We start from the raw sequence: 13,220 nt of genomic DNA, 5'->3' as shown, positions 1-13,220 counted from the left end.
TGAGGTAAGCACGCACTGCCACGCAAAAGTGATAATTGTACATAACGAGGGGTTTTGGATATTAGAACGCACTGACGCGTTGCTTACACATTAAAAAACAAGTACCGCCACAGACTTACTTAAATAACACCAGTATGACAGGCTTGCTTAGCAATGAAAGTAGCGCGCCCGTATATTTGCACGATGATCATACCAGAAGAGGGTGTTGCGTACGTGGTCTTCCGTTCACTAACAAACAGCTCTGCATTATACAACAGCAGTGGGCACATATCGAATATCGATGTAAGCGAAGAGAAATGAAGTGCCCTTATTTGCCTGTCGTTATTATCTAACGTCAGTAATGAAGGCTTTTGAGCACTGACCGTCTTCGACACGGAAAACTCTTCTGCGACGTTTCGCAAAGTGTAGTCATGCGCCGGTAGCTTGAGTCATTAGAATGCGTTAAGAATATTGCTCTCGCTGAACTCTGAAGTCCACTAGACTGCGCATGATCTTTTTTTGAACATGATAACATCTACGGCGAATGTGGGCGAGGTTTCTGCACACGGTAGGATTTTCGCCTGAAGGAGCGTCTGATGAAATCAGGAAAACGTTCAGGTAATGGTCGATCTTGCAGATTCTGGTCTCGGCAGGTGGGCTGTAGGAAAAGAACACGATGAAATTATTTAGTGCAAGTTAGAACATAATACAGAATATACGTGATCTTTTACCGAGCTGGCACCTGAGCAATGAGCCCTCGTATACTACCTGAAGGCATAGGTCTGCCGGAACGAGACCCTCGCTGCGAATGAGCGAGAGGAGGAGAAAGATCACGTGCTACGTGACGAGCACTGGCAAAAGAGTGTTCCACACTCGCCGTCATGGCTACGAGCGGCGCTGACTAACACTCCCGGGCTCGCGTGCACAGATATACCCGATAAAGTGGACGGGAGGACAACCGCCGCCGTAGCACAATTGGTAGAGCATCGGGAGCGTTATGCGAAAGTTGCCGGTTCAGTCCATGCCGGCGGCAAGTTCTCTTTTCGTCCACTTCAGTTTCCTCACGCCCCTGTGCCTTTCCTGGCTTCATTGTCTGTTCGTTTTCCTTAAGGTTTTGTCTAACAAAAAAAATGGTCCCTCATATTTCCATCTTTCGTTCATAATTACAGTCGAACATTCGCCCAAGCTGGACGTAGAAAGTATTTTACACATAGAGCCGATGCATGCTTACAATGAAAATTTCCATCCGGCGAAATTAGTTTCGTACATTCAGCTGCATTCGGAGCTTAAGCAGCGGACAGGTTGCATTGAAGACAACACACCAAAAAGCGTGAAAATGGAAGAAAACTATCACGAATGCTGCGTTGACATCGGTGTGATTTTCAACGTTTGATTTGAGACAGTGTGGTCCATCATGAAAGGGAACACGCGAGCGCGTGGACTTTGCTCTGCGACGGCGGCTTTGAGCGCCGATAGCTGGCAGCTAAGGAAAAAGCGCCCTCTTTCTCCGTCATCTTTAGCCGGGCGAGATAACCATGCAGGCACGACAGATAGGCAAGCGCCTGCTAGGTTCTTTCTCCCGCTAGAAGGATATTCTGGCCACCAAAAGATAACACCACCAGTGAACGTGTTTCCCCTTGCTGCCGTTTATTGACGCTCTAATTAAGCTACCGTCGTGTAGAGTTACTGTATATGCTCTCAAGTGTACTACTGTATATGCTCCCACAGGGAGCATATTCAGTAGCTATACCGTCGTGGAGTACAGGTCACGCGCTCGCATGTTCCCTTTCACAATGGACCACACTGTACTGTACACAGCTGAGTTAACATAATGCATTATGTTTATGTTTATAATCGGGGACAACTTTCTGTAGCAATGGAGCAAAAGCTATGGGGGGCGGATCTAACTGCTCTGCTCTACCGCGCCAAAGTAGTTCTTGATAAACTGGTTTCGGTTTTAGTCCTGGCGTGAGTGATATACTTTTTCTAGTTCATTTTTTCGCATGTGCTTCGTGGATAAGTGCGTTGAACCGCGATCACTGAGCATGCAGGCATATTAGTGACTCTTTCCCTACGCTTCAGTTGCTTCTAAGCAAGATACCACTCAGAACCTCCACATTTAGCCGTGCAACGCTCGCTTGGCCGGTAAGCAGGCTAACCGAACGAAATGCGTAAACGACGGAGAGTCCCGGTTGCGTCAGTCTCACTTGGGTGTACACGTTGCAGACCACTTTCTTTGTTTGCTTTGACAGCTTTTGATTCTCAAGCTTCTTGAAAATCATATGCGGTGATCGAAGTGGCGAGCTAGCGGAGGAAATAAGCACCGTCGACGAGGATGCCATGATTTTCCCCACTTTTTCCTGAAGGGAACCTATGCGAAGCCAGTAAAGAACGCCGCAACCAAAAAGTAAATAAACAAAAAACCCGAAAATCAAGAAAGCAAAGCTATTTCACATAATTTGGCTAATTAATCAGTGGCATTATGAATTTGAGGCTAAGAAATTAGAACTGTACATTTTTTAAACGCATAGGCTACACACAGGAAACTTTTTTTGTGTGGGACTACTACGAGCGGCGCCGCGAGACCATCGAAATGGCGTGATTCGCCTCTGTAGCCTTGACTACATTGCCGCAGAAAGTTGTCCCCGAGTATAGTGACCTCGCTTGCCTCGTACAAATATTCTAGGAGCAAACGTACACACATTTCACAATTGTATAAACAATACTTTCACTTACTGTCCACATATCACCTGTCACATACGTGGACGACAGCTCCAGGTCCTCCGCATCTCTTCCGCCGTTGCGCCTGAACATGTCGATGACCTTATCCTTCAGAGTTGACTGAGATTTCGTGGGTTCCACGGGTCGCTGGAAGGTGCAACGCCGCGATTGTTGCGCGGGAAGTGACCTACGACTTGGTCGCGGTGGCGTTGGAACTGACGGCTCCCGCAGAACGGGCGCATCGCTTGCGGTGGCCAGCGTCGAAGCGCCGGTTGATTCAGCCGTGGGCAAGCTAGCGTCCTCGTGATTCACCCTCAGACCGCTGTCAACAGAACTGGATCTTCTCAAGCCGCGCTCTTCAAAGAGCCGCCGTCTCGTCTTTTCCCGGCAGTTGGTCGCCATTGGTGCGCTCGACCGGGGGCTTTGTCGTTGACCGTTTACTCACAACTGCGTTTGTTCCGCATACTGACCCTTGTACTGACAATAAAGAACCACGATTCCTGTGTAAGTCAACTGCGCATGCCGGGACGATAAGGCAGCAGAGAGAGCTTTGCCTGCGGTGGCCCGATAAAAACTTAAATCTGCGGTTAACGCAAGACGACTTCTCTGGGTTATCTTATTTTAGAGATGAACACTCGTCACCTTCGAGCGTCCGTTCGAAAACATGTTTGCTTGAGAACATTCGCAGACTGGTGCTTGATGCTGACAAGCACAACGCGACAATACTGAAGCACACTGAGCACACGAGTTTGCGGCGCTAAATTTCTACATCACAGGGAACGAGTTGTGAGATTCGTTCGTCGCAATCTTTGAAGAATCTCGAAAGTGTGCCAGGCTGCCCTGGACAGTTTATAAAGACGGAAGAAAGGCATGCAGTGGACCCATCTGCCAGGGCGATGACAATAACTAAAAGAACAACTCGTCCGTGTCATAGACTGCCTCGAAGAGGAAAAATACGCCGGTGTCGTCTACAAAATTCTGTGTCATGACTCCGAGGCGTGCTATATAGGCGAGACGGCAAGCTTTAAAAAAAGGCTACAGCACCACGATGATATATATATATATATATATATATATATATATATATATATATATATATATATATATATATATATATATATATATATATATATATATATATATATATATATATATATATATATATATAGACAAAAAAATGCCAACGCCCTAGCAGACCATCGCGAAAAAAAAAAATTGGCCGCCTATCTGCGTGCTTCGCTGCAAATGTCGTGTAAAGACGATAGAAGAGGCGCTGTGTGAGATATGGACGCCATCTGGCAATACGTCGGGAAACATGAGTGCTGTGTTGCGTGCTGGTAGTCCCGGCGCAGCAGCAGGCGAACACCGGCGGTGACCAACGCGACCGGCGGGGACGCCAGCCAGCCCGAAAACGCGGTCTGGCGCGAAGCGCTGAAGCAGAGAAACGTCCGCACTCAACGAGTACTCTCCACACACTCTTTTATTTACACGTCGCCTGGGTAAAACAGGAACGCCAGAGCGGCGCCCACAACCGGCAGCCTGAAGGCCGCCCACAACGCTGCTTTTTCATTTTTTAAATATTTTTTTTCACCTTCTTGGCCTTCTCAAAACTAAAGTTTTTCAACACCAACCCATGGCATTCGTACAGTATAATACAGAACCGAAACCGAAACACAACAATGAGCTCGTGCGAAGGGCAAGGAGGAAGGCAAATTTCAGCGCAGTCGCATTTTCAGCTTTGTTGAAACAGCGCTCACTAGACGACGACGAAGGAAAAGAAGGCACGCGACAGGCAGCGCCTGTCCTGTGCCTTCTTTTACTTCGTCGTCGTCTAGTGAGCGCTGTTCCAACAAAGATGAACGCATACCAACTCGCTCAAGCTTCCATTTTTATGCATTTTCAGCGCAGCTTAAGAAACTAGGGTCCTTAAAGTTACGTATGTATGCATTTTCAATAAAGGAACACGCCACCTAATACTTACCTAGTGATGTTGCACCTCAGATATGCATGATATTTACTTTTTGATCGACAACGTTCACAAGTATGAACAGCCATACCAGTTCAAGACGGCTGGCCCTTGGGCAAGTGGTTCAACTTTGGCCGAGTGGCTGTATCGAGGGACGTGCCGACAAACAGAAAGACAGACCAAAATTTCTGCGTTTAAGTTCCCCAAGAAAGACTATCGTCTTTAATAAACGCCAGGCCTGCGCTGAAACCGCAGCACAGTCACAGCGAAAGCTGGAATAGCGGCGTTTCTAGAGCCCGTTTTAAGCTCTCTTGGGGCTACAATACAAGTACACTAGAAAGGTACCCACTACGCCAGAAATCACAATTTTTGTAAAGTTGGAAAGCACCTTCTAAGCCATTATTTGTCATTCTGCGGAGAAGCGAGGCACCAGCTACACGTCTGTAAGGCATTATGTGAACTTTGTTGACGCGACGACTAATGACGATGAAGAATTATGGCTGAGCTCTTTGTAATGGGTTGGAAGCTTTAAACGGCCCACCAGTTATGTAATTTGCATTGGGTTACGCCCAGTCGCTATTTCCCTCTCCCGTCGTCGTGTATAACATACGTTGACGTGGGAGAGAGACGGGGGGGGGGGGGGCGAAGAACTTTACTGAGACCCCGAGGAAATGGATCATGCGCTTATGGGCTTCCTTGGCAACCAATACAAGTGCACTTGCGAGGAAACCACTACGCTATAAATCATTCTAATTTTTGAGAAGTAGGGCAGCAGGCACTGTGCCATTTTTCGTCATTCTACGGAGAGCGTTGGTACCTGCTAAACGCATGCAAGGCATTATGCGCACTTTATTGATGCTGTGCCTGATGACGATGAAGAATTATGGCAGATCCCTTTGTAATGGGTTCGAAGCATTCAACAACGTACTCGTTGCGCAATTCGCATTGTGTGGCGTCTGGTTACAGAAGTCGCGTTGTGCGACGCTTGGTGCTTATTTTACTCTTCTACCATGCTATATTGCATCTGCTAATGTGGTTCCTTCCCGACATGAAGCCTGTATAGGACCTTTTTGCAAAGCAGTTTCAAGCACCGGCATGTCTCAGAGGTTGAATACTGGGCTCCCACGCAGAGGGCCCAGGTTCGAACCTCGTTCCATTCTGGAATTTTTTTCTTATTTCGTTTTTTTTCTTATTTCGAGCGATACTGGTTACGGACACCGGCGGCGGCGGCGGCGGACAACTACGGCGCCAAAAACGGCCGGTGAAATGATCTCATAACAGCTTTCGCTGTAAAACGGGACACAGTATTGAGGGGCAATCGGCTTGCGTCATCGAAAGAGGGATAAAATCATCATCCCACCTCCTCCTTGAATCATTTTGTATAAAGTGTACTGCTAATTCGAAAAATCGGACGAAGCGTAGCGCAAGCGCATTACGCATGCGTATACGCAAGCGCAAGCGTATACGCAAGCGCATTACGTCTTTCGGCACGTATATAATGAACACCGCTATTCATTTTGTTCATTTTGTACAAGGCATCTGTACTGGGCGCCGAAACGTCAAGGAATTCTGCTATTTCGTGTTTTTTCAGTTGGAGAGCGTGCGTCCTCTTTAGCCAATGTACCATATGTTTGGGTCACCTGCGTAACACATTATTGGGCTTCCATATACCGGTGGTGGCTACCTCCAGCAAGCAGACAAAGAGCTCTGAATTGATGTCTGTTTATAAGGTTTAGGCGGGTGAACCAGCGGATATATGTATGTATATGTCGCAAAGCAGTTTACTTGATAGGACTCGCAGCAGCGCAACAGCGACTGTGGAAGCAAGACGCGGCTTTCGAGCACGAGCGCCATTCCTGAGCCATACGCTGGTGACGACCAACTATAGCGTTCCTCCTCTTCACTACAGTACAAGTTACGGAATTCATTAAGGAATTCATTGACCGCATGCTCCTACAGAGCAGCTATACCGTGTTAAACATTGAAGTAGTTAAGGATGACACTAAGTTGCATCTAAACCAGAAAAACAACGAAATAAGATTTCAATGGCAATGCCATGGTGCCGAAAACCCTGAAATGAAAGGAATATATGGAGCGTTTAATTACCTAAATAAGATTTGCTTGAATTCCAACGCACAAACATTTTAGTGTACGGAGATGGTGGATAACCGCTAATGGATGGGCTACTCCTAAAATACGAGTTACGTATTTGACGTAAACATTATTACTCGCGTATTCTCTCATACTGGAGGTAAAATCAGTTCACTCCAAGGATTTCAATCCAATATATATTTGGGCCTCTGTCCAGGGGCACTATCCACACATGTCCTCTTGCAAATGGTCTCCGTGGGGAAATGGTTGGAGCCAATGAGGCAACGATGACGTAGCAGATACGAAGCCGATGCCTTCAGGCAGCGTACGCGTCCGCTGCCGGTTGTGATGTCCGCGAAGTAGGGGAACTTGATCACGTCTACGTCACAAACGGTGCCCACTTTGGGTGGCCTGCACGGAACGCGCCTCCTCCTGCCGGCGTGCGTTCTGACCGGCGCGTGGCGTAGCGGGAAACAGCGGTTCATGCATTCGTGTTGACTGACGAAGACGTCTGTCTTTGAGAAGTCAGGACAGAGACCTCCGGGAAAGTGCCATGGCCGACAGTGCTTGCCGTCGAACAGCCACCAGGATGCAGAAACGTCTTGCCTGCATAGTATTGTGCAGGCGATATCAGCCACTGTTGTGCAGACGATGGCAAAACTGTGCACCGCGTTTGAGTGAGATGCAACTGCTCTCGTCCAAAGGGCAGCAAGACTGAGTCGAGTACACGAGGCCGAGAAGGAGCGGTATTTAAAAGCCGTAATTGGCAAATGAATCTTAAGAAGGTAGAGAGTGACCGTTTACACGTAAAACAATGTCATATAGCACGAGCAAGGTAAATGACACTCTACCACATCTCTCGTCTGGCTACCGCGGTGGTTAAGTGGTTACTGTGCTCGGCTGCTGACCCAAAAGATGCGGGAAGTTCTAGTGTCAAGTGGTGGAAAGTACGCATTGGAAAAAAAATCGTGTGAGGGCGTGCTGAAGCATAGCACCAAACGCCCTAAGGTCATCACTATTGTACCTCCGCTACTTAAAAGCGGCACTTGCCGATGCTTAATTGCGATCAACGACGAACTCATCGTTTAGGCTATTCTTATCATCGAATAAGCCTTTGAACACACTTATAACGGTAAATTTTGTTCTCGTATACTTATGTAGCTCCAGCACTGATTCTGTGCATGTTTGCTGTATCTTCAAAAGTCCTGTATAATTCGTATATCCCACGGAGATATCCTTCCTGTTACGGTCTCTGATGTGACTGACAGCTTTGCCAAACAAATGAATAAAAAAATATGGTAGCTTCGAACTAGTGATGCCAAGCCTAAACGAAAGGCGGAGTGGGGCGGTCTTCTGTTGGACACCCTGACCGCACGGAAAAGACGAAGACAGTGGGAGGGACGGCGACACGGGCGGTAGAGGTCAAAGAACTAGGTCAGACTGAAGTTGTCGTTTCCTTCCTTGTTCCTCTTTTTCTTTCTTTCTCTCTGTTGCTTGTATCTCTTGTACTCTGTTCTGAATCAGTTTCTTTCTTTCTCTCTCTCTCTCTCTATTTCTTTCTCTTTCTCGCTTTTTTCTATCTCTTTCTCCCTTTATATCTCTTTCTTTTGTGTCTCTCTATTTCTCTCATTCTTTCTCTTTCTGACTTGCTCTTTGTTTTTTCTCTTTCTTTTTCGTGTCTGTTTTCTTTTTCGTGTCTTTCTCTCTCTGTATATATATTTTTCTGTGTTTCTATCTTTTTATGTCTTTATTCGCTTTATCCCTGTCCATTTTTCTCTGTCTATTTTTTCAATCGCTTTCTTTCTCTTTCTCTCTCTCTCTTTCACATGTTCCTTTTCGTTTAACGCTCGCACCTGCTGTACTCCGTAGTCGGCCTGGTCCAATTCCTGTGAACCATACCTGCCCGGTGTTTTTGTTCGCATTGGACAGATTACGGCCGGATAAAACAGCTCAGCTGGTAATATACAAATCTACAGGTATTGAATAGTGTGTGCGTGCATGTGTGTGTGTTGCGATTGTGTGTGTTCGCACTTCAATGTGCGTCTACGCGAGAGAGTGTGCTCCATACCTGCTGCACCCGGAGAACAGTGCCTTCTCAAAACACGACTCCGCAGGCAGTTCACTGTGCATGCAACTGTGTTTGCAGGCCTCCAGAGTGGCGAACCGATTGGGTGAGCGGTTGCACACTTGGACGTAATCTGTGCGAGTCGGCACACACGACCGAGTCACGTGTCGGTAGTAGACATCATGACGAGTCTCCGAGCAATACGTATAGAAGGCCACGCCGCACCTGTGGCGCGTCTGAAACGAGAAAAATCGGTATAACGCGAAAATCAAACGCGTCGTCACAGAAATAGCTGATTGTTCATAGCGCATTGGTATATGAGAGCTTGTACAATGTCTACTGTTTGGCATATATAGCACCGCTTGATGTTGTGGCACATCTCCGTACCGACGACTAACGCCCATGATTATGATTTAACACTTGCCGTAGCAGAAGTTCCATGGGGAATCCCGCGCAATGATGGCATCAACAGCACATAATAAACACTGATACTCGATACGCACTCCTTGAAAGCGTCGGGAAATGAGAAGAGAAACGCTACGCGCGTCGTGTCTTCCCTCTAGCCTGGCCGTTACTTCTCACAGGGCCAGCGGGGAACGCGGTGCGACAGCCAGGCGAGCATCGGAGAGCTATTTCTCCATATGAATGGATGCTATGAGCGAGGCTTCGGTAAAGCTGCCACCTCACGGTGTGGTAAAGCGTTGACGAAATTAAACTTGTATTGGAAACGCGTTGAATGGCACGGTCGTAGCAACGGCGCGTTTTTTTTTTCGAGCCTGATGGCACAGATGTCACCGCGCCGTTATAAAGGGGACGCTCATAGCATCCATCCATCAATCGAAGAGCACTGCGAGAGGAAAGTGTGAAAGATAAAAGGCGCGTTCATGTAGCCTCCATAATGTGTTTGGTGGTAGCTCAGTGGGTTAAACGCCCGTCAGCCATCGTCGCTGACAGAGAGGGCATGGGTTCCATTCCTGTCAACAGAACTTTTTCCTATATTTTTTTTCTTTGCCATCTAATGGCGTTTATTTTGCTCACGTACTTCCGTGACGGAACTACGTCATGAAAGCCTTGGTGGACAACGGCATAAAACACTTTCGTGTCACAAAATAATAAAATGAAGCATTCGTAGCGCGTAAGCAATTCTTATAGCCTGTGATTGCGAGACGACTGCTTGTCGCTGAGTTTGGTGTTGCAGCCATAGTCGTGCGCAGGGTAATCCATTGGGTGGGTGGGCGGCAAAGCTTGTGTCACTTATTTTATGCATAGAATTCTTCGCAAGGTAGTGGTAATTCAAGAAACCGTAATTCAGTTAGCATGGACGAGAGCAGCAAGTGGGATGTGAAGGCTGACGCTCCGTGATATCGACAGCCGGCAGACCAGACTCGCCACCGTGATCAGAATGGCCATGAAACACAGCATAATTTATGCTCACTGCAGGGCTATAGTTTCTCCAAGCGACATATTAATGCGCCTGACACACGGGCAAAACTAAAGTGCTTTGAAGTAAACCACTTTTGTCGCCCAAAGGGACCATTTGCAGAAAGGATTTGCGCCGATGACAAACGGCACCGAACTAGTGCTTTAGGTGGTTCCTCAGAAGAACGCTGAAAATAAATGGCGCTTCTTTTGCGAGCCATGTATTTAAAAAAAAAAACAAAAAAAAACCTGCGCATGTAGCTCTTTTATCGATACCAGAACTCGGAAACGTTTGTTTCTAATGCTTGACGGCTTATATTGCTCACGTTCGTATATTTTCTTTGTTGTTTTCTTTTTTGCATTTTTAGCAGCGACCTCAATGTGTTTCGCAACTATTAACAGTCGGTGTCTTGGTATCCACGTTTTTGCCGTCCTTTCTCACGTTTGTATCAGTGCCGGCGTGCCGCGTTTTATTCATAGCGTTATTCACACAACTGTGATCATGTGATGGATTAGCGGAGTAATTAGAGATAGCGATAAAGGAAGATGCGGTAACCCTGACGCTTGTTGCTCTCGGATTTCTTTTAGACTACCGCAGCGCGGGCGAAAGTGGAGAACATCAAACAAAGACTCGCCAGAGTCTTTACGAAAGAGCGCAGAGACGCGCCTTCACATTACAGGAGCGAACAAATGCACACAGCAGAGGCGAGGGCCACCGATTACAGCGCACACCCGACGCGCTCCTTAAAATGCGTGTCCAGGCACGCGCTTCTCACTAAGCGTTCTTGTGGGACGCGGACGCGTATGGCAAGCACGCCGATGAGCGTCCCTTGCAGCGCACTCGCAGGTAGTGTGAAGTCGCGTGTTCCTCGATAGGCGAGGTGACCTTGCAGATCGGGTTTTGCAGGCACGGTGATAACAACACACACTGAAGACACAAGCAACACAAGCGCGACGCGCGCGACAACACACAACGTGCGGGTGTGACAACCGGCGACAGCGCGCACCATGCCACTGTAATGGGTGGCGACACCAGTGACGTGATGCGGCCGTGCGAGAGTATAGCTACTGTATAAACATTTACTGTTCAGCAAATTGCTTTACTACTGAAAGTGGAAATATTTTCTCTAGGGTAAAAAATCACGGGGCAACCTAGCGTTGTGACACGCTTTCTTCTATTGATCAATTCTACACACTGTGTGCGAGAGTACTCCCTACTGCCCGAAAAGTAGATGCGGGATCTGCTTTTCGGAAAAGAACCTTTGCCGGAAAGGAGTTACTCCTTTGTCGTGTGTCACTGCGCCTGAACGCCTTTCCGGAAGATGTCCCCTTGTCTAAAGGACTTTAGAGCGCCCGTGTGTCAGGAGTAGCTGTTTTGTGTGACATGACTTCATAAAAGTGAATTTGCAAGTCTGTTCAGGATGTCCGATATTCTGCCTTTAGTGGTGCAGTTATTAATCCTTTATTTTGTTTTATTTTCTTTTTTCTTTTTTTTTGGAGGGGGCATGTCCTTGACGATGAAGTGGGAGCTGGGGCACGTGGCTGGGCAGGCGGGTGTTGACTGCTGTCCTTTCAGGCTTAGTTCCTTACGGTAGACCAATTTCGGAATAAGCTCGTGTCCGGCGTGCTACCGTCTGGACACGCTCCTGATGCGTTCATCTACTGTGTCTTCGTCGTCTTGGCGTCAAAATTATGTTCCTTATACAGACATACGACCGGTTATGTAGTACGTAGTCTAAATGGCCTGCTTAAATCACTTTCTTCTTATTATTCTGAACGCAAAGAACAGCTATGTGCTCGTTGTGAAAAAGACTAGAAGTAACGGTACTACAGAACAGTAAAATTCTCTCGCACTAGCGTCCTTTACGTACATCGCTGGAAATGTGGACCAACTAACTTAGAAACAAGGAGTAATTAGCTGTATCCGTTTGATATATAATATATACGTATCACCACATTCCTGTATTTTAATTTTAAAGATGTAGAGTTTTTGTTTCGTTGCTCAAACCTCCTTTCTACACCTGGAGTCTGTAATTTGTGTCCCTGGCGGGAAATAAGAAGCGCCGACTAATCGTTCAAATAAGGAAGACTTTTCGGCGATACTACGGAAGCCTTGTTCACAATTTCTAATGTGTAAGCAAGGACCCTGTAGTTGCGCCGAAACGTCTTTATTTCAATGATTGGCCGGCGCTTGTCATTTCTCGCCATGATTCTCCCCGACCAGACGGGTATCCGTCGAACCCTGGACTTATTTGTAGCATTATAATAACAGTTTGTGTACGCTGCAGATATCCTTGGTTGTGACTGTCAACAAAAAATTCGGCAGGTCCCACGTACCGTGGGAGTCGATGTTATGCGAAGCATGCGGCGGGAAGGTGACTGTGGCGTAATTTTATTGCTGAGAGAAGCGTTACGAAATGACGCTAAAAATCTGTATCAATTTTATACGCATACATAGAAACGATCAAAGTGCCAAAGGTTCGCTAAGAAATGCTTCGCATTTATAACTTCATAAGTGAGAGCACGTAGAGGTTACTCACGGGCTTCTGTATTGGAGCGGACAGAGCGTGCGTCCCAGACTTGGATGCAGACGCAGTGGGGATGGTAGTCACCGAGCCCCGACTATGGTTCGTGTAACGACGTTCAGTCGCGAAGCTTACTGTTCGCGTTACTTCAGCGCGCCCTCTTTTCGTCGTTCTCGTGAGGTCGACGGCGTCAGTCTCCGAAAAAGCTGGGACCGACACGCTGTGCTCTCGCACATTTCGGCCTTCCAGAGGGACGACACTACTAGGCGCGAAGTATCTTTTCCTCAGCTTCCGCGTTGAGGGCTTCGATGTTGTCGTCGAGCTCGCTGAAGCGACCTCGCGCTTTTCCGCGCTGCTCTCTGTAACTGCGGCGGTGGCAGGAGCGTCGACACGGCCGACCGTTGTGCTCTGGTCACCGACTTCCTCGGCTCGCCGTTTTATGTCGACGAAGACA

At 47.4% G+C, this 13,220-nt stretch overlaps 1 protein-coding gene across 1 annotated transcript; it reads right to left on the bottom strand.

Moving 5' to 3' along the window:
• On the bottom strand, nucleotides 1-3,258 carry LOC119397983 (uncharacterized). The gene is made up of 2 exons (XM_037665263.2): nucleotides 2,716-3,258; nucleotides 1-637 (listed from the first exon to the last, which is right to left on the bottom strand). Exons 1-2 carry the CDS (start codon nucleotides 3,100-3,102, stop codon nucleotides 515-517), a joined length of 510 nt encoding a protein of 169 aa, XP_037521191.1. The 5' UTR covers nucleotides 3,103-3,258; the 3' UTR covers nucleotides 1-514.
• Nucleotides 3,259-13,220: the final 9,962 nt, after the last annotated feature.

This window comes from Rhipicephalus sanguineus, chromosome 6 (assembly GCF_013339695.2).
Source record: "Rhipicephalus sanguineus isolate Rsan-2018 chromosome 6, BIME_Rsan_1.4, whole genome shotgun sequence".
Taxonomy (NCBI): domain Eukaryota; kingdom Metazoa; phylum Arthropoda; class Arachnida; order Ixodida; family Ixodidae; genus Rhipicephalus; species Rhipicephalus sanguineus.
This window is presented reverse-complemented; position numbering and strand designations above follow the sequence as displayed.

What these genes read in the sequence shown, in the direction of transcription:
- LOC119397983 (XM_037665263.2), bottom strand. Translation starts at nt 3,102, where the DNA reads ATGGCGACCAACTGCCGGGAAAAGACGAGACGGCGGCTCTTTGAAGAG. An exon ending in TGACAGGTGATATGTGGACA is followed by an intron (nt 638 to 2,715) that starts GTAAGTGAAAGT and finishes CTTTTCCTACAG; the next exon opens with CCCACCTGCCGAGACCAGAA.